The sequence below is a fragment of the Phocoena sinus genome, chromosome 15 (genome assembly GCF_008692025.1).
Source record: "Phocoena sinus isolate mPhoSin1 chromosome 15, mPhoSin1.pri, whole genome shotgun sequence".
Classification (NCBI taxonomy): domain Eukaryota; kingdom Metazoa; phylum Chordata; class Mammalia; order Artiodactyla; family Phocoenidae; genus Phocoena; species Phocoena sinus.
In genome coordinates this window covers 57,878,203-57,905,156 of record NC_045777.1, presented here as the reverse complement: position 1 = coordinate 57,905,156, position 26,954 = coordinate 57,878,203, and the positions used below count along the sequence as shown (strand labels likewise).

The window sequence follows — 26,954 nt, the reverse complement described above, 5'->3', positions numbered from 1 at the left end:
TCTCCCTACTTCCACAGTACCCTGGCTATGTCTCTATGTCTTAATCAGTTCAGGCTGCTATAACAGATTACCACGAGTGGGTGGCTTAAACAACAGACATTTATTCCTCACAGTTCTGGAGGCTGGGAAGTCCACGATCAAGGTGCTGGCAGATCTGGTGTCTGGTGGAGACCCTCTGGTTTGCAGACGGCTGTCTTCTCCTCACCTGGTAGAGAGCAGAGGGAGAGGAAGCAAGCTGTCCTGCTCCTTCTTATAAGGGCACTACTTCCATTTAGGAGGGTTCCACCCTCGTGACCTAATTACCTCTCCAAATACCATCACATTGGGGATTAGGGTTTCAACATATGAATTTGAGGGGAACATAAACATTCAGTCCATAGCACTCTCTAGCTAGCACTCTCTAGCACTCTAGTCATAGCACTCTAGTCATAGCACTCTCTAGCACTCTCTAAACTGTCTCACTTGTTTTTATGGCTTACAGTTTGTCTGTATTTCCCCCAGAGTATTATCTGCCTAAATATAGGGAATGTGGCTTATTAATATTTGTGTCTTCAGTGACAAGCATAGAATATGACACCCCAATGTTGATGAAACTTGAACGGAGGGTGAATGGATACTTTTCCTCCCACATTCCAAATTCCAACCTAAGTTCTTATTATACAAGATGCAAATCCCCATGGCTCAGTGCTTTGGATAAAGATAATTTTTTTTTTTCCGGTACACAGGCCTCTCACTGTTGTGGCCTCTCCCGTTGCGGAGCACAGGCTCCGGACGCGCAGGCTCAGCGGCCATGGCTCACGGGGCCCAGACGCTCCGCGGCATGTGGGATCTACCCGGACCGGGGCACAAACCCGTGTCCCCTGCATCGGCAGGCGGACTCTCAACCACTGCGCCACCAGGGAAGCCCAAAGATAACTTTTTAAGAATATGATTGCTAAGTGTATTATGAAGGTGCATTTTGGTTTGGAGAAATTTTTTTATCAATAAGCAGCATTTTTGGAGTTGAAATTCTTATGGATTATTCAGTAAATAATCATCAGCTTTTTTTGGAGTCATCAGCCTCTTTGGGGTTGTAATTCTGAATAGATTAGTCAATAAATAAATACGCATGAAACATAGTTTCTGTGTTAGTCACAGTGCTGGGCATGGGGGATGCGTCAATGAACCGGGAAGGATCTTGCAGTCAAGGGGTGCACACGGTTAAAAAACTACTCAACCAATAAGGGAACAGGGCAGCTCCACTTAGGATAAACCCTGTGAAGGATCTGAATAAGGTGGTGTGATAAGGGAGTCACTTGAGGTATGTGGGGCTCCTGCAGCTCACACAGGTAAGATGTAAAGTGACGTGTAAAGGAGGAGAAGGAGCCAAACATGTGAAGAACTGGGGAAGAGCCACCCAGCTAGAGGAGCAGGTGCAAAGGCCCTGAGGGAGGAAAGAGATTGGCGAGTTTGGGAAACAGAAGGAAGCCTAGTACAGTACTTGGAAGTGATGAACTGGGGGAATGACAGAAGGGGTAATGTGGAAAAGTTGTCAAAGAAGGTTTTGACTTGGGTGGGTGTTCTTTGAGCAGAACTTGGTCAGATTAAGAAAGCAGAGTGGCTGGCACAAAGCAAAGAGTATAACCCCACTGGGGCACCTCCTTTATGATAACAATATCTTCTCTGATTCAACAGGGCCAATCAAGTAGGGCATCTTACGCTTCAAACTCAGTCGTTGGAGATTAAAGTCTTTAAAATCAGAAAACTTGGAGCTGAAAACAATAGATCACCAAGTCCTGAGTCACACTGGTCTGGAGGAAATGAACCTCCAAATAAATTACTGTCTTTAAAAGAATTGACTTTTCAACTGAAGAATAGAAACAGATTAACAAGTTCAGATTCACAATTTGGGTTCCTGTGGGAGGGGGTGGCTTGCAATTTTCCTTTTCCCACTTGGTGACATGAGAATTGTACTGTGCTTCTAGGTGAAATTAAAGTCTTTGATTTACCTGAAAGCAATAGAAAATTACTAGGATCCAGTCATCCCAGCATTAACACAGTTTAGATCAACTGCATTTCCTAAAGGTAACATCTTTGAGGCAGGCTGATTGGTTCCAAAAAGGATTCCTGTTGGACAACATGATTGTGTTTGTTTTCTTGGTGATATTCTTTCAGGGAAAACCCTTTGTCTCTCACTTCTGGCAAATGGTGGGGTCTTGAGGGCACACATCATTCTTCTAAAAAATCAGGTAGTAGGAAATGGGCTGAGAAATCAGACTTTTCTTCTTACCTGTTAGTTGAGTGTTAAGATGTGAAGAGAAAATTGAGGAAAACTTACCTGTTTTGATCTGTAAGGATAAATGACTATACTGCCAGTTAATCCCCTAAACTGTCAAATCATTGGTGAAAAGAGAGGAAATATATTTTTAAGCACCTGTGTGAGAGGTGCTTTAGATACCTTATTTAATATTTCCAACTATCCTGCAAGGTAAGTATCAGCCTTCTCAATGCACGAATAAGTAAACTGAGGTCTGTGAATGAAGAGAACCGTCCGAGTTTCCATGCTTGTCAAGGGCAGACCCAGGATTTTAAAGCAGCTCTGTCTGACTCGCAAGGCACATCCACTGGCCACACTGGGAAATTATACAGCCAGAGAATTGATGACTTATTGGATCCCTTTCCCCATATTTGTTTTTATGAGTCTCCCTTTCTTTTGGGTGATGGTGGAGAGCAGAGAGATTACATGGGCACCATTTCTCAGATGTCTGGGTAGTTGTCATACCCCCTCCTCCACACAGACACACACACACACACGCACACGTTTGTGTTAACAACCAACAAAAGTTCCCAATATGGTCTGTTTCCAGATGTGGAAACACAGACCAAATGATGTTAGATAAACATCATTTTAGTGCTTAGATAACAATTCAGTATGTAGATGTGTCAACAATGGAATGTTGAGGCAGCACATATCCTATGAAATACGTGACTCAGCATCTGACCATGGTACTAATGGATGCCCCAGGGCAAGGTGGAACCAAGTACAATGCCCAGAGAGGTCTTGATCTTCCTGTAGCAGTGGTTTAAATAGTTTTTGTTATCACTTGGGAAGACCCCTGTTTCCTTCCCTTTTAAAAGCATTTCTGGTTTTTTCTGAGTGTCCTTTGAGTATGACTTTGTCAAGTAAATAAAGCAGAGTGGCTGACACAAAGCAACAAATGTAACCTTGGTAGATTATGATAGGTTTTACGACAGCAATGCCCTCTGTATTTTAATAGGGCTTTTTCCTGATCAAGGACATTGCTATTTAATAGTGTCACCTCTCACACTTCCTCCACGTAGGTAGGGAGGGAAAATGTTACGAATGAGCCTTCATTTGCGAGATGACTCGATCAAGAGACATTAAGTCCACAGACTCAGGCACAGAGTAGACCCCAGGTCTCCTGATTCTTAGCTGATAATTCTTAGTTTTCCTCAGCAAGGAGAGTATCTTTTCTAAGTAAGTAAGGCATCCTTTCTTCTTCCCTTTGGTTGCCAACCTCTATTTTCAGTGAAAGGATAAAGCAAAACTCTCCTTGCTCTGAGAATTTCACATCTTCCTCTCCTCCATTTTCCAGTAAGTTTTTGTAATTCAGTTTAGATTAGATGACTAAACTCTGATCTAAAGAGGTTGTATGTGTTATAAGCTTTAAAAAAATAAGACGTAGTAACTCTCATCTGTATAATGGGAATCTGAATACTACCTAATTAAGAAAAATGTTGTGAAGATTAATCCAACAATTAGTAGAAAGCATTTATCACAGTGCATAGCAAATAGTAATTACTCAAGAAATGTTACCTGTTGTCATGGTTATTGTCATAATTAAGAACACTTTCTACTTTTGCTGTCATAAACTCACTGAACCTCCTTGTAAAAGCCACTTCCTCATTTTGGGCCTCTATTTCCCATGTGAAAAATAGTAGAAGAGTGTAGATAATGACTGAACACATTTTCCAGTACTAATACTCTACCATCTTGGGATTTTCTCTACAGCAATTCAACCAATGAGGGCATGAATGTTAAAAAATGCTGCAAGGGGTTCTGCATTGATATCCTAAAGAAGCTTTCGAGAACAGTGAAGTTTACCTATGACCTTTACCTGGTGACTAATGGGAAGCATGGCAAGAAAGTTAACAATGTGTGGAATGGAATGATTGGTGAGGTAAGTTATCTTTTCATCCCAAGGGCCCTCATTCAGACTTAGGGCCCAAGGTCCTCAGAGATGGTGGGAAGGATAAGTAAAGGGACGGTTCTTCTTTTTGCCTTGTGTCCAGGTGGTTTATCAACGGGCAGTCATGGCAGTTGGCTCACTCACCATCAATGAGGAACGTTCTGAAGTGGTGGACTTCTCTGTGCCCTTTGTGGAGACGGGGATCAGTGTCATGGTTTCAAGAAGCAACGGCACTGTGTCACCTTCTGCTTTCCTAGGTATGTGAACTTCACAGTCACTATTGCTTCCCTATGAGGAATTATAGGTATTTTGTCTTGTTTGCTCAAAAGACAGGACCAGATAGGACCTAGTTCAGTTCTAGGTAACCACGTCAGCATATTGAAAGCATGTTGCATTGAATTACCCAAAATTTCCCCCCGTTAACATCTTTCATTTATCTTTAACTTGGAAATAGCTGCTAAAAATACAGTCACATATTCAGATACCGTCCTTGATAGTGCAGAATATAGATTAGTAGATACATTGCCTAGAGCCTTGAAAGCATTTAAAAAATAAACCTGTCTGTCCACAGTGAATTTAAATCAGCTCATAAACTTTTATTTAGCAGCCATATACCCATCCTCCATCCCTCACTAGAATGACAGTCATTTATTTACTGCATGTAAGAGTGAAAATGATGCTGACTGTGCAATGATTTATACCAGTACTCCGATAAACAAAACAGAAGCAGTCTGAAGAGGATACACTGTTTTAAAATTAATGGAATCATATTTTAAATGTGACTATCCTTTAAGCTGAATGGTTTATAAGAGAAGAAATTCTTCTTACTCTCCTTTTAACTGTTTCCTAGATTTATGTTTTTACACAAAAGGTTTTTATTTTTTAAAGCAAGGTAGTTCTGTTTTTTTTCTATCATCTGGTTTTCTTTAGCAGCTATGCATTAGGTAGCTTGGCTGGTGTAGCTGAAACTGCATGGAATATAGCCAAGCATTTTAAATTTTTTCTTTAAAGGAAATCATTGTGTTAAGTGTTTTGTCGTCATAAATAGTTTTTGATAGTGACTGTCTTGAAGATCATGGGATTCAGATTAACTTCCCCTTGGCATTCCCACGTCAGTGGGTTTGTCCCAAATTGGGAAGGTTAAGACAAACATTGACCCCTAGAAGGAAACTGCAGGAGAGAGTGAAAACAGTTAGATTAGGGTCAACTGAATTTCTTACATTTTTCCAAAGACAAAAAAACTTTGTTTATTAGAGAACTAAAACTGCAGACTAGGGCCCATTTGGGGATGCCAGCTCCAAGCCCATAGCCTTACTCTTCCACTGTCTTCATTTATATGTGGTGTTAGCATCCAGTGAAGTGTTCTATGCTTCATTCTCATGAGTGAAATGTTGACTAACAGGATTTTGGATACTGCCTTACTCACAGAGACATATGGATTTACTGTTTTCATTTTCAATAATCCATTTAAGCTGTTGAAATCCTTACCACTCACTGGATTTGATTTTGCACTCGCTTCAATTTTTGTAACCTTTGTTGGAGTAATGTGGACCTTGACAAATACACACCTCACTATGTTCCTTCTGTGCCTGTGTCTGATATGGATAATGATGCCCATATCTTAATAAGGGAGCCTCACTGGATCATGAAAAGTACTGCTTACTGATATTGACAACACAAGCAGAATGTTAATAATTATTGGATATACTCTCACTCATAGTCACTCCTAATCATCTTTTTCCCCGTTCCCTATTGGAACCTTAGAAAGATTTTCTCTCTTTAACAGAGATCTTTGGTCCTAGAGGTTGGAGGAAGGGAGTTCGTGGAAGAAATGGAAAGAGAAAGTTGTCCACTTATCTTCTTAGTGAGCTAGAGAGAACTTTTCGTCCAGTTCAATCAAAGGGGAAAAATATTTCCATTGACTTGTCTCATAAATATGAGTCACTGATACTGAATCTGGCCTCAACCCAGTTTCCCTAGATTTTTATCTTATCTGTGTTAGTAGAACATTTCCATAAAAGTCAAGTCTTTTTGCTAAATTTAGCTAAACCTCTTTTCCCCCTACTCTTCCTACTGTATCTTTAAGAATAAAATAAATTGTAGCCAGAGGAAGCTATTTTTAAAGCTGTTTTTACACAGAAGGCTTAATACTTCTCCTAGTCACTAAATTACATCCCTATTCGATTGACTGTGCACCCCCTTATTTACGGTCATTATCTGCAGGTTTTGAAAGTCATAATGAACCATGCTAAGCTACATTTTTCCATTCACTGGCTCAGTCATCTGGAAGAGCCAAACATTCAAAATCTGATTGCATTGCTCTTCATTATTTCCTATTCTCTCTCCTCTGCAAAATCCATTAACTGACATCGGAAACACTTGCAGGTAATGCCTCTGAGCTTTTGTATCAAAATGTAACCAGCGACCCTTCAAGGACAGAGATGATGTCTCTGGCAATATTCAGTTAATTCTTAAGACTTTCCAAGTAGGTTGGAGTCTTTGATCCAAAGAAGTGCTGAGCTGGGGTCTCTTCTAGATTAAAGTTCCTTCACAGACAGATGTTGAATCTGTTGAATCTGTCCAGTAGAGGATGTAATCCAGAGCTATCTAAAAATACTTCTGGGTCACATCTTAGACACTACAGACAGTAGCTCATCATTGTTCTAATGACTTTCTTTGTTGTGGGGTGTGTGTGTGTGTGTGTGTGTGTGTGTGTGTGTGTGTGTGGTGTCTGGGAATAGCCATCCTTCATGGCACTCACAGGTACCTAACTTACTAAAACCAGAATACTACAGCAGAATCGCTCTGCCATCCTCACAAGTCAAAGGACAGATGTTGTCACTTCGAAGTGAGAAAACATCTGGGATCAGTTTCTTGATCAGTTTCCATCTGATTTTCTGACCAGTTAGTGACTAGGACACATCAAGTGCCCAGTGAAGCCCACTGAAGGCTTACAGATTCTGACATGTGAGTACAAGAATTCAGTAAGGATTTCCCCTAATATTTTTAATAATGTCATCATAACCTGCAAAGAAAAGGAGTTATCAGATTAATAAGTGTGCGTGTTTTAAACTAGAACGCCTTTTTCAGGACCCTGGACAGCACACCACCACCACCAATTCTGGCTTTAACCAGGGAACCCGGCAGCTATTCCATTTAATTTATTATGTGTATGCAGTGTGCAAAGCACACACCAAATACTTTACATGTATATAATGCTCCTTTACTCATTACAGGGATCCTCCTCTGCTGAGACACACTACGCCATCAGCACATCCAACCTGGAGAATTATTTTAGCATCTCTATTTTTGAATATTAAGTAATTTTTAATCTCCTAATTATTCATTTCTTTCTCCTGGATACACCTTACTACCAAACTGCTGATTTCAGGGACACGATATTGTTTGCACTCAAGTTAAATTTAACTAAGATAAATTTCAGTTTTAGTCTCATTGGTTTCTTTGAGCTCATCTTGGCTTATTTAAGTCAAGTAAGTTGTCTTGGTACTTGTTGCTTCTTAAAGTATTTGCACTATCAAAACTGCATTACAAAGTATTCCTTCAGGTTTTAAAATTATCCAATATCATTAAAGCTTCGGACATATTAGTTTCTTATTCTATATTAAGCTCATTACATTGGAATTTGTGATGAACTCTAGCTGTGTTAGGTAGTCACAGACTTTAATAAAAAGGTGGCCTGCTATCAGCCTAGTTATTTATTATTATTAATAGCTTCATCAGAAAAAAAAACAATTTAAAAATAATAAAATGTGTACTATTCGAGAGGTATTATTGGGCTTCTTATATTTTATTCTTAGAAAATGTTTGCTCATGACGAAAAGGATTATAAGTTCACTGGTGTCCAAGGGCAGTCTCTTCCCAGTGATGCAATCAGGTGGAGCTATGTTCATTTAAAAAATTTTAGTCTCTGTTGATTTTCTAGCAAATCTATGTCATACATGGATAAAATAGCTCCTTTCAGCTCACTTTCATGTCCTCAATCAGTTTGAATAAAAATGTTAATTTGTTTTACATAGTATCTCTTACCTTTCTAAAGTGATCTAAGATTTAGAACCTTGTGTCTTGGCCTGCCCTTCTGAGACACCCACATGAAAATGAACTGATGAAAACTATTTTTAGGGGAAATAACCATCTATCCGTCTACTACTTCCTTGCCTCTATCTTTAAACGATACATTTTCATTGAATTCTCGTGTGAATGTAATATCCTCAGATGACTTGTCAATTGCGTTTAACCATTACCAACCTCGACAAGATTTTTAAATTGTAGAGATCCCATCTGTCCGAAGCAGTAGGTGAAATGGAGAGAGTGGTAGTATTGGGGGCAGACTATGACATTCCAATATTCCTGTCAATCCCACGATTTTACGATCCTTTTCTACCAGGTTATAATTCTCCCTTTACTTCTAGAATTCCTGCACGTTCTCCCTCCAGCATGTCAAGATGAAAATGAAAATAAAACTCATGCTGATTCGCAGGTGCCTTATGTTTGACTATTTGAATCTAGTCTTGTTTCTCTTTAGCTTTGGTCCCCTGGATGATTCTATAATTACAGGGGACCCTGTAGCCTCTTGGTTTGCATTTTAACTTTCTCCCTTGGTCTTATCATTATATTTTGTTTTTATTATCCTTGACCTGATTTGTAAAATGTCGTATGCTTTTCTGTTTTTATCCTATGATGTGCATTCTTATAAAACACCTCAAATATTTTGTAGAGTAGAGAATGATTTAAATGTATGAATAAACAATGACTAGCTTCTTTTGAATGATCAGATTCACATCGGAGTGGGTTTCTCAGTGAGTCTGCAAATGGCCCTCTAGGCTTCCGGCTAGCCCTGGTTGTGAGGAGGCGCTCACTGACCATGTTTCCATCCTCCGGCCTGTTTACCTGCAGAACCATTCAGCGCCTCCGTCTGGGTGATGATGTTTGTGATGCTGCTCATTGTATCCGCCATAGCTGTTTTCGTATTTGAATACTTCAGTCCTGTTGGATACAACAGAAACTTAGCCAAAGGGAAAGGTGAGACTAGCTTCATAAGCATGATTCAAAGTCAATGCTATGTAATTTACTTTCAATGAAGAGTTCAGATTTAGAACACATTATCCTATATTGCCTTGCTGTACCATCGTATAAATCATGCTGGGTCATTGATATTACTTGCAGTGCCATACAAGTATGGGTTATTCCCTTCTACTGAAAAGAAGGATAAAACTTAATAATGAGACATTTTAATCTTGCTATAATGTGGAGTCAGTAGTTAAGCGAAAAGCTACTGATATTTGCTGAGAAAGCATATTTGAAAAAGTTTTCTGGCAGTTGTTAAAATGTGCATCAAAACAAATGATAAAACTACTAGTGAGTCTCAACTTCAGTCTATGCAAAGAAAATGGTTTTATAGAATCTAGGCTAAGAACATTCTCCAAACTACCAAATCATGCTCACATTCGTTTGATGATAAATATATAAATATATGATAAAATGGTGACTTTCCCCAAACACTTACATTTTCCTCTTGACAGTGCCTGACCTTAGTGCATTGTACTTGATAAAGTGGCAATCAGTAAGTAGAAAATTCAATTGGGATGCATTCATTGGCCATAACTTTTTTTTTTTTTTTTTTTTTGTGGTATGCGGGCCTCTCACTGCTGTGGCCTCTCCCATTGCGGAGCACAGGCTCCAGACGCGCAGGCTCAGCGGCCATGGCTCACAGGCCCAGCTGCTCCGCGGCATGTGGGATCCTCCCGGACCGGGGCACGAACCCGTGTCCCCTGCATCAGCAGGCGGACTCTCAACCACTGCGCCACCAGGGAAGCCCGGCCATAACTTTTTAAGAGGCTCCCACACAAACCATATACATAAACACATTACACAATTTTGAGTGAATTTTTCTCAATGCACAACACATTCTAAGTAGATGGTATCAGAAGGGTGCCAGGACGAAACCTCTTTCCTGAAAAATGACTTTAGATGATGGAAGACGGCAGATCTTCAAGGTACAGTTATTCAAAAACAAGGCACTTTAATTTGCCATATGTTCTTTTTGCTTGGAAGATTCAGTATTGGAAAGAGCCAGCAGGTCACAGGAATCTATTGGGAACTTAGTTTTACTGAAATCCTCCCGCTTCTTCTTAACCACTGAAGAGCGGTGGTTACCACATAAACCACCTGCCGTCAACAAAACGTAGTTAAAATGCCACAAGTGATCATGTTGTGTTTAAGTGGGAGAGTTGCCAGCATTTCGCTAAATGGGTAATGTAATTAGCTAGTAAGAAGCTTTCCAACAGAGTGGGTCCTGAGGCAATGTTCTATGGGTGATCATACTGCAGGAGAGTAGATATTTACGTTTGCAAAATCAGAGCTTGTGTTGTTTGTGAATTCGTGCGTTTATTTGATGAATATTTCCGGAGTACCTGGTACTGGAGCAGGGGTTTAACGTGGTAAATGGGATGGAGATTTCCTCATCCTTGGGCAACAGCGAATTTAGTTGTGGAGACAACACGTAAACATATAAGTGAATAATCACAGATTGTAATAAATCTCAAGAAGAAGGGAGAAAAACCAAAGTGAAGTGATGGGATATGGGCGCTTCTTAAGTATGATGGTCAAGCAGGGAAGGGCTTTAGGAAGAGATGACGCTTGAGTTGAGACCTGAAAGATGAGAAGGATTCAGTCCTATGAAAAACTGAGGGAAAAGCATTCCATGCAGAGGGAACAGCAGATACAAAGGCCTTGCCATGGGATCAATCTTGATATGCTCAAGAAACAGAAAAGTTATGAGTAAGTGAGGTAGACAGTGGTATAAGATGAAGTCAGAGGGATAGGCTGTTGACTGTGGTAAGCATTTCAGATTTTCTTCAAAATACAATGGCAGGGAAGAGGCAGAATACAAACCTGTATGGTGTGGAAAGGTCACTTTCTATCTATCTATCAAGACGATGGGAGGGGTGGCAGCAGTGGAAGGAGGGAGACCAGTTAGGAAGGTGGTACAGTTTTCCAAGAAAAAGAACTGCAGTGCTTTGGACTTGGATGGAGAGAATGGAGATGGAAAGAAGTGGATACATTTGAAATGTATCTTGGAAGATAAAAAGCTATCCAAAGGCCACCACGTGCAATAATTTCTCCTTTGGCTGAAGCACACACGATTGTGCAGGAAGGAACCTAGCATGCAAACTCCTTCCATCACCTGGAGGCTTTTTGTTTTCTACTCATCCGCATGTAGAAACCCTCAGGAAATGACAGCTACTTATTTCCTTGCACAAAATAGCTTTCTGTTACATCTCATTGTCCTTTATGGGGAAAATTATATGACCCAGTAATAGTCTTCATGAATCAGGAATTCCCAAATGTCTTGGACAGCTCCCTGCAACTGCCCATTTCTGATTCCCAAATAGCTATCACTTCTGATCAACATGCATCCCTAATAAAATTAAGTAGTTCATGAAGTTTACTGGATTGACTCTACTTTTTACTAAGAATTCTCAGCCTCTTGGGAACAAGCCCAGAAGATCATAAAATTAGGCAAAGAAAAAGAGGAGAGCTTGAAACTGAGAATAATAGAATTAGTTGCCTTCTCTCTAACGTGTTGTATATGGATATTGTAAGTATTGCGATAGCCTGAATTTGGCCTCCCATGTGTGGAAAGCTTGCTTCCCAACTAGGCTCTCTGCCCAGAACTTCGTAACTTCCATCAATCTGGATTCACTGCTGCCACTTTATTTATTGCCCACTCTGTGTGCATCGCCAACTGAAGTCTAAGTAGATCATTTTTTCATATCTTCATTTACTTAAATGACATAAAAACCTTCTGTTAAAGGAAGACCCTTTTTCCCATGAAATGAGGGCATAAATTGATTTTTTTCCCCTTGCACAAAAACAGACTTGAAAGCTCTAACATGTGTGTTTTACAGCCTGCATATTCCCCAGCCCAATAAATTTTGGCATGTTGTTCTGCCTCTTTAGTTAAGTCTGTTGCAAGGAACACTTAAGAATCTTAAAAAAAAAAAAAAAAAAAAAAAGCATTTTAAGAATACGCTGAGGGAGAAAAAGTGCTGTGATATCAGAGTTCATTTTCCATGACCCTGCAACCAAATGTCTTCCATCTGTGAAGTGTTAGAAGAATTAAGCTCTATTGTTCTGTTCCTTAATGTCTCCATTTGGAGAGTGTTTTAGTTTGGTTTAATTCCTACATTGTGCATATCTTACATCTGAGTTTGAACAGGAGCCATGGCTAGGAACAATCAGATTAGAATATCAAGCACCAGTCCCTCTGAACTGCATGGTTCTTATACGAAAGCACATCTGACGAATACTGAAGCAGCCCCCATGCACATGTTTTTGTAAGGCTCTGCTTCCCCAAATGGAAATCAAATCCACATTTAAAACAGGTCATAACACTACTTCTAATTCAAACCCATGTTTTGCATAACCATTTTCTTCCTTCCTCCCTCCCTCCCTCCCTCCCTTCCTTCCTTCTTTCTTTTTTCCCTTTTTCTTTCTTTCTTTCTTCCTTCCTTTCTTTCTTTCTATCTTTCTTTCTTTTTCTCTCTCTCCTTCCTTCTTTCTTTCTTCTCTCTTTCTTTCTCTTTCTTTCTTTCTTGTTCTTTCTTTCTTCCTCCCTCCTTCCCTCCCTCTCTCTCTCTTCCTTTCTTTCTTTCTTTGTCTTTTTAGAAATGTGGCAAAAAGCCAAATATATAGAAATGTGGGAAGAATGCTAATTTTTAAAGAAAAAAGGACTCATTGTGGTTGTGGTTCTGGGGCAGTGATGGGACACACTATGATATAAGTCCGTCTTCTGGCAGCCTTCAGTGTTGCTGGAGCCACTGCATAGTATCAAACACTCACCAATGTGCATTTTGAGGAGGCACTGAGAATGTCCTTCCTGTCATTTGCAGCACCCCATGGGCCTTCTTTTACGATTGGAAAAGCTATATGGCTTCTTTGGGGCCTGGTGTTTAACAACTCCGTGCCCGTCCAGAATCCTAAAGGGACCACCAGCAAGATCATGGTGTCCGTGTGGGCCTTCTTTGCCGTCATATTCCTGGCCAGCTACACGGCTAATCTGGCTGCTTTCATGATCCAGGAGGAGTTTGTGGACCAAGTGACTGGCCTCAGTGACAAAAAGGTAAGGTCACTTTGCTTTCATCTCTGCCTGAGGGGTTGATCTTAAACGTTCTCCCCTCAGAGGAAGTAAATCAGACTCTCATCCAGACCCATCAACTCTAAAGCACAAAGCCAGAGGATTTTTTTTCCCTCTTAACTCAAATGGGCATATTTCTAAAAGTTTCAGGAATGGAAGCTTAAGCTTAGCTCCTAAGTCTTAAAGTGCCTAGATCTAATTTGGAAACGTAGTTTCCCCCAGTGGTCGTTTCTCACACTTACATGACTGTGTTGATGCCTCCTGAGGTCCGTGACTCATGTTACAGCTTAGGCTAGAGCTCATCTTGCCAAGGAGAGTATGATGTTGAGGGAGATCCATTAGCCTTGGATCAGGAGAAACTTTGGGTGAAGTGAGATGCTCTCGGCTGTAGGTACCTCCTAGTTTTGTGACTTTGTATGAGTCTCTTACGTGCTCCATGCCTTGGATTCTCTGACTTGAAAACAGAAGTCCTCTGTAAGCCCTACCCAGAGACAAAACTGACAGCTCCTTTTTACCATGTAGCCAATCAGCCCCATCACCAGCACTCCTGACTCACCTGAAATTTCTTCAAGGGACGCAAAAGGAGCAGGGAGGTTTTTCATTTCCCACCGGTTCCTTTTACTCAGACTCACCTTCAATCCTCCCTCCTGGGGCTGTGCTTCCCACATCAGGGAGATGGGAGTGTTAACACCTGCGCTCTCCATTCTCCACTGTCACGTAACGAAGTTCCCAGGGTGTGAGTAGCTATTCAGAAACCTACAGGGAGGAAGAGGTAAAGTGGGTATATCTTCCTATTGAAATTTTAGTTTCAGGAAACAAACCCTGACTTGCTAAGCTCAGCAGCGTGGGGACTGCAGCACTGCAAAGATTTTCTGTCGTGTATGTGGGGATAATTTGTCTCTTTATAAAATCTCAGTATCATGTCTTATTGGCATGAGTCTACATATATCCTTTCAGCATTCATCAACAGACTGCTGAATAGAAAATCAGCCCATGAAAAGACTTAACAGCTTATCTGTGACTTACACGGTGGTTGAAAGAGGTACAGAGAGGCCTGTCATCAGAGAGAAGGTGAGGGATTGGAGTGAGTCACTATCACAAAAGCGCCACCAACCTTATGAGCAGTTGGCCTCTCTGATGGCTCCTCCTTGGAAATGCCACTCGAGTAAATGCCACTCTCTGCTTCATGGCGACAAAGCCCTGTATTATCTGGCCCATCCCCCCATGTCCCCTCCCTCTTGCTTGCTGAGGCCCTCTCTCCGTTCCTTAGACACTCCAAGTGTATTTCCACCACAGTGCCCTTGCACTTGCCGTGTCCTCTGCCTGGAATGTTCTTCCCCCTCTATTCTCATGGCCGGCTTCTCCTTGACTTTCAGGTTTTAGGGAAACGGTCACCCCTTGGGAGAGTCTTCCTGGTCACCATGGTGAACTTGGCAGCCTGAGCTTGTGCTCCCATGAAACTTAAATTCCAGTAGGAAGAAATAAACGACACACAAGTAAACGCAATGGAGAAGAAAATTCCAGGCAGGAATAAGTGCTGTAAAACTGATGAGATTAAAATTGACTTGGGGGAAGGGGATGTCAGGGTTATCCGACACTTAGTAGATGCTCAGTGCACACTTGTTGATCGAACGGGAAATGCACGGTGTGTTGGATGCTGCGGGCACCCTGCCTGGGGCCTCGGATCCCTTTCTCAGTTCTGTGTGCCCAGCCTCACTTTTGCTGACAAAGGTTCATACCAGGGACCTTCAGAAGATGATTACCTTGGGGCACTGAAATGGTAAATGCCTGGATATTTTTATGTCCCCCAAATCTTGCAGTTGCCTGTAACCAATGGCTAACCAGTGTGAGAGTACAAAAGCCCAGCTATTCTGTTGCTTCTAGGCAAACTCAGAGGTGCAGTTTACTCTCCAGAGCTCCCTGCCAGGATCAGGCTGAGGCTGAGACTTTGCTCATAATCACACCCTTGGTTGGCTTCCTCACCTTCCCTAACCTTCTTCCCCCATGTCCTTCCTGGTTTCTCCTGGAGCCCTTCCCTAATAAATCATGCTCACCCAATTCCTTGGCTCACCTAAAGCACATGGCATCTGGGAGGCAGCAGAGAAAGCCCTACACTCAGAGTCAGGAAAGTTGGGTTCCTTTTCCTCTCTGCCGCATACTAGCTGTGTGATGCCTTTATTGTTGTGTAACCTTGCTGGGCCTCCTAGTTCCTCTTTGAACATTTGGGAATCATCGTTGTGGTAAGGATGGAAGGAGGCTGCACATGTGAATGTGCCCGGTTGCCTGTAACTGTTATGCGATTCCATCACGTCATGGGAGCAAATGTACAGTTCCTAGAATAAGTGACCAGAGATACGTTGGAAGCAGTGGGAACCCAAGTTTTGGATGAGAAGATTCTTCAAGAAAGGAGCTGGCAGCGTATTTTGCTTTTTGTTGCTATTTTCAATAGCAAGGGGGGAAAAATCCCTTGCTACCTAGTTCTGGGTCTAATAACATGACTGCTTGCGGGAAAACTAATTAGAAACACTAATAATTAGACTGACCTTCTCTGATTTGGAAACATCTAGTAACAGATACCATATCCTCATGAGATACAGCTCAGTTTCCATGCTCAGAGTGTTAGCAGCAAGCAGATAGCTCTTTTAATTAAATGTTTGATACAATTAGATAAACAGCAAAATTCCTAGAGTACATAAGCTAAATGCCCCCAGAAGATTAATGGCAAATATAACAAGAAAGTCTGCAAAATAAAAATCTATATTGAATCAATTTATTTTAATACTGTATACAAGTGTTCTTTTTTTCTTTCTTTCTTTTTATCATGAATACCCATGTAACAGCTCAGGTTTATAATATTTTTAAGCCATTTGCATACTTGCTGTGAAAGAAGCACCTTTGGAGCCCACGGTGTGCTCAGATGAGCTTGGGGTTAAATTACACGTAGGTGAATTCGTGGGTAGATGCTCCCCTAGGAATTATTAAAGAAGTTGGAATGTTGGTGGCGACCCTTTCCAGAATGTTGGGTGTTACTGTGGTTGGTGAAATCCATCCCTGGGAGGCAGACTAATGTAGTGGAAAAAGCAACACCATAGGGGTCAAATGGATCTGGATTCAAATCCTGACCTTGCCGTATAGTAGTTGTATGGCCTTCAGTGTGTCAGTATCCCCACAGCTTAATTTCCTGATAGAGGGGGTTTAATACCATTCTGGCAAGGTTGATATGAGGATTAGGAATAATCCTCACACCGTGCCTGGCACATGGTAGATAATCCTATTATAGATGGTATTTCTTCCCTCAAGCCTCCTCCCACCCCCTCCACTACCTCTCCCCTCCCCTCTCCATCTCCCTCCACTCCCTCCTCATGACCATCACTATTGCCTAATTCGAACCATTCCTCACTTCTGGGGTCTGAAATATGACTTCACTGAGTTGGCCTTTTGTGACAGCAATAGAGGAAGTTCAGGGAATGTACCTTGTGGATGAGCCCATACATGTGTTCTCGGGGAGTTGTGCTGGGTGAGCCTTGTCCACCATTCTTATTAGTTGAATGGAGGCCTCTGAGCCTCTCCTTCCTCTTGAGGACCACAGCAGTTTGACGCTGCATCCAGAAGCACGTGGAGCTCACAAGCGGGAGAAGACCTTACTAGAAACAGGGGCTCTAGTACCAGACATTCCTTACTTATGTCCACAGAAGGTAGATATTTTTAATAATTGTGTATTTTTTGGTTCATAAGAGAAATAAATAAATGTCCTGATTAATTGCCACATTTTTCCTAGAAGTTTTACTTCCCAGACCTGTATCTCTACTCCGTCCATCATAATGCACTTCCTATGACTTATTTGCTGGAATGACTCTCAGACCTGTCCACATACCAAATGGAAAAAAAGTGTAGAATACAATCCTCTGATCTTCTGTTCTCTACATTGGAGGGAAACTGGATCCTTTATTTGACTAAAGTCATGCTGGGTAACAACAGGTGATGAGGTGATGTTTATCAAGCATTAGGGGATGCCATAATTGCAAAAGCAGTCTTCAGTTTACAGATGGAGAAACAGAGGCTCAGAGGGTTTAAGCAAATGCCCCGAATGTCTCAGTTCCAAAGTAGCAGATGAAACGCCCAAGGCCAGGTGCAGCCAGCTAATATGAACCGTGAGGGCGACCTTGGGAGAGAAGCTGTGAGGAGTTCTGCTGACACTGGGCTTCATGATTACGTTGCCCTGTGGTCTTGTTGATGGGGCAGACCTCTGCACCACCCCTTCCTGCACTGGAGCCCACATTCGTTTCTTCCTGCTTGCACATGGAACTCCCTGGGAGAAAGTTGCATCAGAAATCATTCCCCTAAGAAACACAGAGTGTGCCCCCCACGCTAGGCCCTGGGATTCCAGCGATGAGTCATCCTTGCCCCTAACTGTTTTTCACACTGTAGGTCATGACTCTTTAGGGAGTCATGAAATTAATTTAAGAGTTGTGCCCATTAAAATAGTAGATCACCATGGGTTACATCAGAATATATCCTAAGTAGAAAGTGTGTCTTTACAGGGTGGAGATGGAAGATGTATTGTGAGTCATGCTTTAAAAAGTTTGACAGCCTTTAGTTGAGCGGGAAAGGTTCCTAGGTCTGGGTGCCAGCCTGAATTTAGTGTGGGTGAGGGTACAGTCAAGGCCAGAAAGGTGTGGAAATTCATCACCGAGGCTGAATCGCTGTCTCTATCGCTGTGCAAAGCAAACGCAGGGAAGGAAGGGAATCTAAAAGAGCTGCGTGTCTCCTCTGCTACAGATGGTGAGTGAAGGGGAAGGCAGTTAGGCAGATAGGCCATCAGATGTCTCGGGAGATGGGGAGCGGCTGCAACAATGACTAGATTTATGAGCAGTGCTGCTGCCTCTGTGCCCCTGAGCAGACAGCTGCTGTGCAAACAGGACTGGGCTGGTGCCTCCCCCTTTTAGGTGGTGAGTTGAGGCACTGCTTGCCTGAGTGAGTGCAAAGAGCATTTTCTGTTCACAAACACACACTTGTACATACACACACGCTCCCGACACAAGGTGCCCAGCAGGAGGATCTCACTGGGACAATGCATGGCCACTTCCCCCAAATCCTGTTATGGCTGCTTATTAGGCAGCAGCATGCCTAATTTAAGGGGAGCGATCTTCAACTGGAAAGTTTAATTAACAGTGAAAAGAAGTGTGTGTCTAGAAAGAAGAATAGTGTTTTTGATTAGCCTGACTCTTGGGTAAACTTGGACGCTTCCTCCGGCACTTCTCAGTTCCGTGGAAGACATGCTGATGTGGAAATCTGAGAGACCTCTGGATCCCAGCCCTGGTTCTGCCAGAGATTTGCTGGTTGTCCTTCCCTCTCTGGGTCTCAAGGTCCTCACCTCTAAAAGAGGAGAGGTCGCTAGTAATGGTCTCGGAGGAATGATAGAGTTCAGACCTTAGGTTTGAAATCTGGGCTGCTGTTTACAAGGAGCGTAATCTTAAGTAGGTCATAGAACCTCTCTGAGCCTCAGTTTCTTCATCTGTAAAATGGAGCCTCAAAGATTAGCTACCGGGCAGGGTTGTTGTGAGTATTAAATGAGCCAGTGTTTGTAAAGTTTTCAGCACATTGCTGGCCCCCAGCAAATCCTCAAAACATGTTAGTCATTATAATCATCACTTTCTAGTTCCAGAATTCCATATTTCATAGAAAAATGAGGCCCAGGTTACTTTTTTTGCCCACGATGATGGCAGAAATGATGAGTAAGAGTAGTTTTATTTTTGAGTGCTTACTCTGTTGCAGGTACTATTCTAATTACTTGACAAAAGTTGTAGTTTTAGATCTTCCCATTGACCCCACAAGGGAAGTACTCATGTGTTTCCCACTCTGCAGATGGAAAATAAGTGGAGGCAGTGGGAAGTCAGGTGGCTTCTCTAAGGCCCCACGGTCTGTAAGGGATAGAACCTGACTTTGGAACCTGTGAGGCTGAGCTCACACTTGTAACCATTGCCTTGTGCTGCCTCTAGATTTTAACTGTATTTCTGGGACTTAGACCTAGTGCTCTGGACTCCCAATCTGGTTAGGTTGCCCCAAACACTGAAGGTGTGAACAGATGGGGAGCAAAGGAACTTTTCTCTACCCTTCTAGATAGTTCTGCCTGGTCTAAGAATTAAATTGACATGAGGCAGGTTAACAGGAGAAAATCTAACTTAATTTCATACATACGGGAACCCCACATCTATGAGAGGTTCAGAGACAGAAAGGTAAAATGAGGTAGATGTGCCATCCTGAGCTAAGGAATAGGCTAGGGGCCTGGGGCTCCAGAGGGGAGGAGGGTAATTTACAGGATGATGAGAAGAGCAGACGTTCAGTAATTAAATGTTTGCCTGTCATAGGTCATAAAATGTTATTTCTGGTAATAACTCTTATTATGGGCAAGGCCCCCAATTTAAATTCTCTAACAGAGCAGGGAAAGTTCCTCTTGAGCCCACAGGGTCTCAGTTGCCTTCAGCTAGAAATAAATCATGTGCCAAAGTGGCACATCTTGGGGGAGGAATAAATTAGGAGTTTGGGATTAGCAGATACAAACTACTATATATAAAATAGATAAACAACAAGTCCTATTGTATAGCACAGGGGATTATATTCAATATCTTCTAATAAACTATAATGGAAAAGAATATAAATATATATATATATTCTTATATATATATATCCATATATATATATATGAATCACTTTGCTGTATACTAGAAACTAACACAACCTTATAAATCAACTATACTCCAATAAAAAATTTTTTTAAAAAGAATAGAAAAATTTGGGCTTCCCTGGTGGCGCAGTGGTTGGGAGTCCTCCTGCCGACGCAGGGGACACGGGTTCGGGCCCCGGTCCGGGAAGATCCCGCGTGCCGCGGAGCGGCTGGGCCCGTGAGCCGTGGCCGCTGAGCCTGCGTCTGGAGCCTGTGCTCCACGGCGGGGGTGGGGGGGGTCCATGAGGGTGCCCACAGCGGTGAGAGGCCCACGTACCACACAAAAAAAAAAAAAAAAAAAAAGAACGGGCCCAGCCGCTCTGCGGCATGTGGGATCTTCCCAGACCAGGGCACAAACCCGTGTCCCCTGCATCGGCAAGCGGACTCTCAACCACTGCGCCACCAGGGAAGCCCCTTCAATGGTGAAGTTTACCAAACAGTTTTAAAGGAGAATTAACACCAATCCTTCTCAAACTCTTTAGAAAAATAGAGGAGGAACACTACCTAACTCATTCTCTGAGGCCAGAATTTCCTTGATACCAAACTAGACAAAGGAATCACAAGAAAAAAAATGATAGACCAGTATCTTTTTAAAATATTGATGCAAAAATCCTCACCAAAATACCAGCAAACCAAATCAAGCAGCAGCATATAAAAAGAAAAATATGCCGTGACCAAGTGAGATTTATCCCAAGAATGCATGGGTGATGAAACGTATGAAAATAAGTCAATGCAGTACACAACGTTCATAGAATGAAAAAGCAACCACATGATCCAAGTGGCACATCCTGGGGAGGCCTGTTCTGACCCCCTTCACAGACAACATAAGCCAATCAGGGAAACCCAGTAGAGCATGGACAGTGAGCCTTTATGGAGGCTCAAGAGGCCATACCAGACATGGGCATCACCGGGAAGCTAATGGTTAGTATGGACTTCAGCTCAAGAAACGTTCATGGAACCTGCCATTATGCCTGGGATGTGTTAGGACCCCAATAAGTATTGCATGCATGCATGAGCAAATGAATGAATGATGGCTGGAGGGTGAGTGAATGACATAGAGTCTTTGTACGGGAAGAAAAATGATTGTCCCTCTACCCTTCCGGGTTCTTGGTGGAGACCCCCACCCTCCATAATAAATGACAGATTTAACAGGAGAAAAACATGTATACCATCTGTATATATGGGAGATACCCAAGAAAACTGAGTAACTCCCCGAAATAGCCCAAACCACCAGCTTAAGTACTGTCTTCAGCTGAAGACAAAAGAAAGATGTAGGGTAATGGGAGGCGTGATGGGGGGTGGGGGGAGAAGGAAAGGCCAGTTCTGGGAGGAGACCAGGAAGAGCACAGTAAGTAAGGGCATGGTAGTGATGCAGATTTAAGTTGCTGCCTTTTCCATGGATAAGAGTTTTAGAGATTTAGTCATCCTCTTCCAGATACAGAGAGGAAGACACCCTCACGAATATAAGACTTTGCCTCTTCCAAAAGAGTTAACTTCTACTCAGTTTTCAGAGTTTCTCCTGTGTCTGCTGCTTCTTAAAAAATAACCAGCCCCCAGATAATCCGTATGCCAAAGAGGCGTATTTCAGGAGTGGCAAATTCTGCTCCCCTTTTTCATTTTCTGGGTGAGGTGAAAGAAATTGTAAATGGGGTCCAGAGAAGGGAGTGATTGGTGAGGATCTCAGAAAATTTCACGATAAGGCAGATGAATGAACTGAAGTCATACATTAATTCCAGCTTAATCAGCATTTCCTGAGCACTGCCTGTGAGCCTAGGACTAGGCTGGTCTCTATAATGGAGACGAAAAATTCCATCCAACAGATACCTATTGCACACCCAGCCAGCCCCTATGCTGGGCACTGAGGAACAGTAAGGAAGAAGACAGACACTGTTTCTGACTTCCTGGAGCTCCCAGACCAGTGGAAGGTGTGATTAAGTAGAAAGGAAGCACAAAAATGAGTGGGTGTTTACTGTCCTGTGCTAGCGCGTGCATATGTGTAACACCTGAGGCAAGACAGAATGATGGCTGATTCTTCCTCCTCCTCCTTCTTTCTCTGTCTCTCTTCAGTTTCAGAGACCTCATGACTATTCCCCTCCCTTTCGATTTGGCACGGTGCCCAACGGCAGTACGGAGAGAAACATTCGGAACAACTACCCCTACATGCATCAGTACATGACCAGATTTAATCAGAAGGGAGTAGAGGACGCCTTGGTCAGCTTGAAAACGGGGTAAGGATGACGGTTTCTTTTGCTCTGCAGGCCTGCCCGTCCACACACCTTACACAAAATGACTCTGCAAGCCTTGCCTTTGTGCCTGTCTGCCCCCACTGTTGTATGTTCTCGAGAGCCGAGCTGGAAGTCAAGAAGGCCCCCAGTTTATGGCTGCTTTTGCTAATCTGATGAGTATCACAGGCTTCCTTCTGAACTGTGTTAAGAAAAAGCAAATCCAGGACACTTTGAAATGCAGAGAACCAGAGGGGTTTCTTAAACTGATAAAGAAGTTGGTCCAACTCAATGGGATATTTTAGCTAATAGGGAGATCTAAGGAGATGGAGTTTATTTAAAGTGGTGAAAACAAAGTACTGTAAGTTTTCATCTGATTTTAGATAGGAGTTTATGGCATGTAGCTTTCTGTGAAATCTAAGAGTGTCACATTGAGGAAGGAGAAAGGAAATACGGAGAGAAAAGCTGAGAACTCAGTCTCTCTAAAGGTACAGCTAACATTTCCGTCTACCTGTTGGCATTGTGGAGGATAGCAGACACGAAATAACTGAAGCTGTAAACAGAAGACCTGTTTTATGACCTTGGACAGTTCTTCAGTCACTCTCATCCTCATACATAAAATGGGAATAATGATAGGACCTAATTCATAGGAGTTTTATGAGGACTAAGAGAGAAAATTTGTAATGTAATGTAAAACATTTCGGACAGTGCCTGGCACAGAGATAGGACATAATTGCTAGTGTTGTTATTTGCTGTAAAGGTTAAATTCTATTCCATGGACTCTTCAACTTTTTGAAAAGTCAGGGAAATGTGAAATGTGTTTTTGAAAGGGTTCCATTAAAAAATATTCTGGGGGGCTTCCCTGGTGGCGCAGTGGTTGAGAGTCTGCCTGCCAATGCAGGGGACACGGGTTCGAGCCCTGGTCTGGGAGGATCCCACATGCCGCGGAGCAACTAAGCCCCGTGAGCCATAATTACTGAGCTTGCGCGTCTTGAGCCTGTGCTCTGCAACAAGAGAGCCCGCGATAGTAAGAGGCCCAAGCACCGCGATGAAGAGTGGCCCCCGCTTGCCACAACTAGAGAAAGCCCTCGCACAGAAATGAAGACCCAACACAGCCATAAATAAATAAATAAATAAATAAAATTTAAAAAAAAAATAAAAATAAAAAAAAAAAATATTCTGGGGCTTCCGTGGTGGCGCAGTGGTTGAGAGTCCGCCTGCCAATCCAGGGGACACGGGTTCGTGCCCCGGTCCGGGAAGATCCCACATGCCGCGGAGCAGCTAGGCCCGTGAGCCATGGCCGTTGAGCCTGCGCGTCCGGAGCCTGTGCTCCGCAACGGGAGAGGCCACAGCAGTGAGAGGCCCGTGTACCGCAAAAAAAAAAAAAAAAAAAAAGATTCTGTTTTAAATGAAAGGATTGTTTATTAAGGAAAGTTTTGCTTATCCAGAAAATTTACTTACGTGGACCATCTCAACTGTCAGGGATCCCTGGCAAGTAAAACGGGAGGTAGTGCATTCTCCTTGCCAATTAATGCACAGCTTCTTCCTGTGGGCTGTTCTGCAGGCCCATTGCGAAGGCCTTGCTGCTTCTTTGTGTCTGGTGGGGCAGAGGGGGCCCCTCTAAACCATTAAGCCCGGATCTCTGCATAATTTCCAGGAGCTTTGGCCAATGACATTTTGTCATTTCAGTCTCTTTGGAATCTCTTTGGTATCTCAACAGGGGCTGGGACAGCATTTATTTAGAAGCTGAACCCATTTCTTATCTAAAACTCATTCACACACTGCTCATTCTGGCTTGGAATGACTTTTTAAAACTTTTTACTAAAAAGCATAACAAAAAATGCAGAAAAGTACAAGTATTAAGTATACTGCTGGATGACTTTGTCCAAACTGATCTGACCATCCAGTTCAATTAACAAGATGTCACCAATCCTTACAACCCCCCACCACACACACACACACACACACACACACACACACACACACACTCACACTCACACACACACACACACACACACACACACACACACACCCCCCTCTTCCAGTTACTCTCTTCGTGGATCATCCTCGCTTCTAAAGCAGTAGATTCTTTTGCCCTGTTATTCTAACATATAATAAAATCATACCGTATGTTTTCTTTCTTGTTTGTCTTTATTTGACTCATCATTCTGTTGGTGAGATCATTGTGTGTCATTCCAGTTCTTTCATTCTCATTGCTGTGTAGAATTTCACTGTGGGGATATACCAAAATGCACATATCTTTTCTAATCTTGATGAATGTTAGGGTAGTGTCCCATGTGGGGCTATTATGAGTAAAGCTCCTAAGGGCTTTCTCCTACATGTCTTTTGTTGTACAAGTGAGTACATTTTTCTTGTTATATACCTAAGAGTGGAAATTGCTGAGCTATAGAATGTGGTATGTTCAATTTTAGTAGATACCAGAAAAGACAAAATTTTGATGACTTTGCAGCTTAGCCATGGATATGGGTTTCTGTTTGTTTTCACTGTGGTCTTTTCATGATATATACTGTTGCTTTGGACAAACCATGAGCATAAATGTGATGACAATAGTTAGAAAAAATGCTTGAAGGCTGGCTGTTTCCCTCCTCATCCATCTGCCACCCAGAGCACAAAATGGGTTGTTTTCTTTCTTTTTCACTTTTTTAAAATAATGCAAACAAAAAGTAGTAGAGAAATAGAAACCATCCCTGGCCATAAATTATACAAATTGTTCTCGGGAAGCCATATAATAGTTATAACATCCATCTTAGCAAACTTGGGCAGATGGTGGGCTTACCCTATATTCAATCTCCCATGAGGGGGATGCATGACACATTACTTTAAACTCCGAAACTAGAGCTAAAGGGGTGTGAGTCTTTTCTTTTTAAGAAATAACTACATGCACCCTTAGGGGTGAGGACATTCCTGGAGATTCTGTCTCAGTGGAGTTAATATCAGGGGAAAACACTTACATGTTTAACAGGTTCCTCAGTGAATTATTTAAGTTATTTAAATTAAATTTTGAATAGATAGTACATTTACATGATTCAAAAATCAAAAAGTAGTATATAAAAAGATAAACAGTGAAGAGCCTTCCTTCCACACTGTTCCTTATTCGCCTAGTACCCTCCATAGTAGCCACATTTACTACTTTCCTGTGTGTCCTTCCAGATCTTTCTCTATCAAAGCATAAATAGCTACAGAGTTAATTTTTAAAGATTTATAGTCTCATCGTGTGAGTGTATCATACGGTATTTAGTCAGTCTCCGACTAATGGATATTTAGGATGTCATTTTTTGTTGTTACAAACAATACTGCAGTGGACATCCTTACCTATGTGTCACATCCAATGTCAAATAAATTTCTCGGACTGCTGGGTCAAAGACTACACGTGGTAGTAATTTTGACAGACATTGAGAAATTTCCCTTCCAAGGAAATTCACCTTTACCATCAATGAATGAGGGTACGTATCTCCCCAAAATCTTTGCCAACACAGTGTATCATCAGTCTTCTAAAATTTTGCTAATAGGTAAAACGTGACAAAATATTTTTTAATATGCACCATCTTGTTATCAGTAGATTTTTACCAAATGTAATGAAAAGCCTTCTGCAGTTCCTTTTTTGAAAGTGTGCCTTATTTTTTTCTGTTGATTTGATGGTTTTTCTTATTAATTTATCTATTAGAGAAATGAGCCCTTTATTTGTGATGTGATTACAAATGTTTGTCCCAGTTTTTTTTTTTTTTTTTTTTTTTTTTTTTGCGGTACGCGGGCCTCTCACTGTTGTGGCCTCTCCCGTTGCGGAGCACAGGCTCCGGACACGCAGGCTCAGCGGCCATGGCTCACGGGCCCAGCTGCTCCACGGCATGTGGGATCTTCCCGGACCGGGGCATGAACCCGTGTCCCCTGGATCGGCAGGCGGACTCTCAACCACTGCGCCACCAGGGAAGCCCTGTCCCAGTTTTTTTTGCTGCTGTTAGCTTGTCTTTTGAGCTTGTAGATATTTTTTTCCACAGAGATCTATGTTTTTTGTAGTCACACCTATCAATCTTTTTTATGGCTTCTGGAGTTTGAGTTGTAATTCAAAAATCCTTTTCACTCAGGTTACAAAATAATTTTCTCCCGTTTTCTATTTTGGTGGCATTTTTAATATTCGAAATTTTTCTTGGTGTAGAGTATGAGAGATGAATACAACTTCTCAAATGATTATGAGAACCAAAATTTAAGAACTGCCACCACTGAACTGCACCAAGATCTGACAAACTCTTTGTGTTGATCGTATCTGTTCATCATCCTGAGACTTCTGTCTTTCAGGTGTCTACTACACCACACTTATAGTTGCCTTTTCCCTCTCCCATCTCATTTGCTTTTAAAATTTTTCATTATGAAATACATTACTTTAAAATATGAAATGTGTTATGAAATAATTTTACAAGAGTAAATATCATGAGGGTGTAAGGAATAATAAAACAAATTTCTCATGTAATAATAATAATAAACTCCAGCTTTAAAAAATAGTTATTCCCTTCCTTCACCATGTACAGCATCTCTAGAAGTTTCTATCCCTCTGGAAGGTAGAGGGAGGAGGTACCCTATGTGTTTCTGAATTGTTGAATTTCAGGATATTCCTACCCCCAATACCCTTAAATCCAGTGAGGCTT

General features: G+C 42.0%; 1 protein-coding gene across 2 annotated transcripts in view; it reads left to right on the top strand.

The window, feature by feature from the left end:
- The window catches only part of GRIN2A (glutamate ionotropic receptor NMDA type subunit 2A), a 369,552-nt gene that overhangs the window by 284,480 nt on the left and 58,118 nt on the right, over positions 1–26,954 (top strand). For both annotated transcript variants that reach the window (XM_032605747.1, XM_032605748.1), the window contains exons 5-9: positions 4,013–4,181; positions 4,294–4,447; positions 9,105–9,230; positions 13,103–13,332; positions 22,139–22,299. In XM_032605747.1, coding sequence (XP_032461638.1) covers positions 4,013–4,181; positions 4,294–4,447; positions 9,105–9,230; positions 13,103–13,332; positions 22,139–22,299 — 840 coding nt within the window. The remainder of the gene's footprint in view (positions 1–4,012; positions 4,182–4,293; positions 4,448–9,104; positions 9,231–13,102; positions 13,333–22,138; positions 22,300–26,954) is intronic.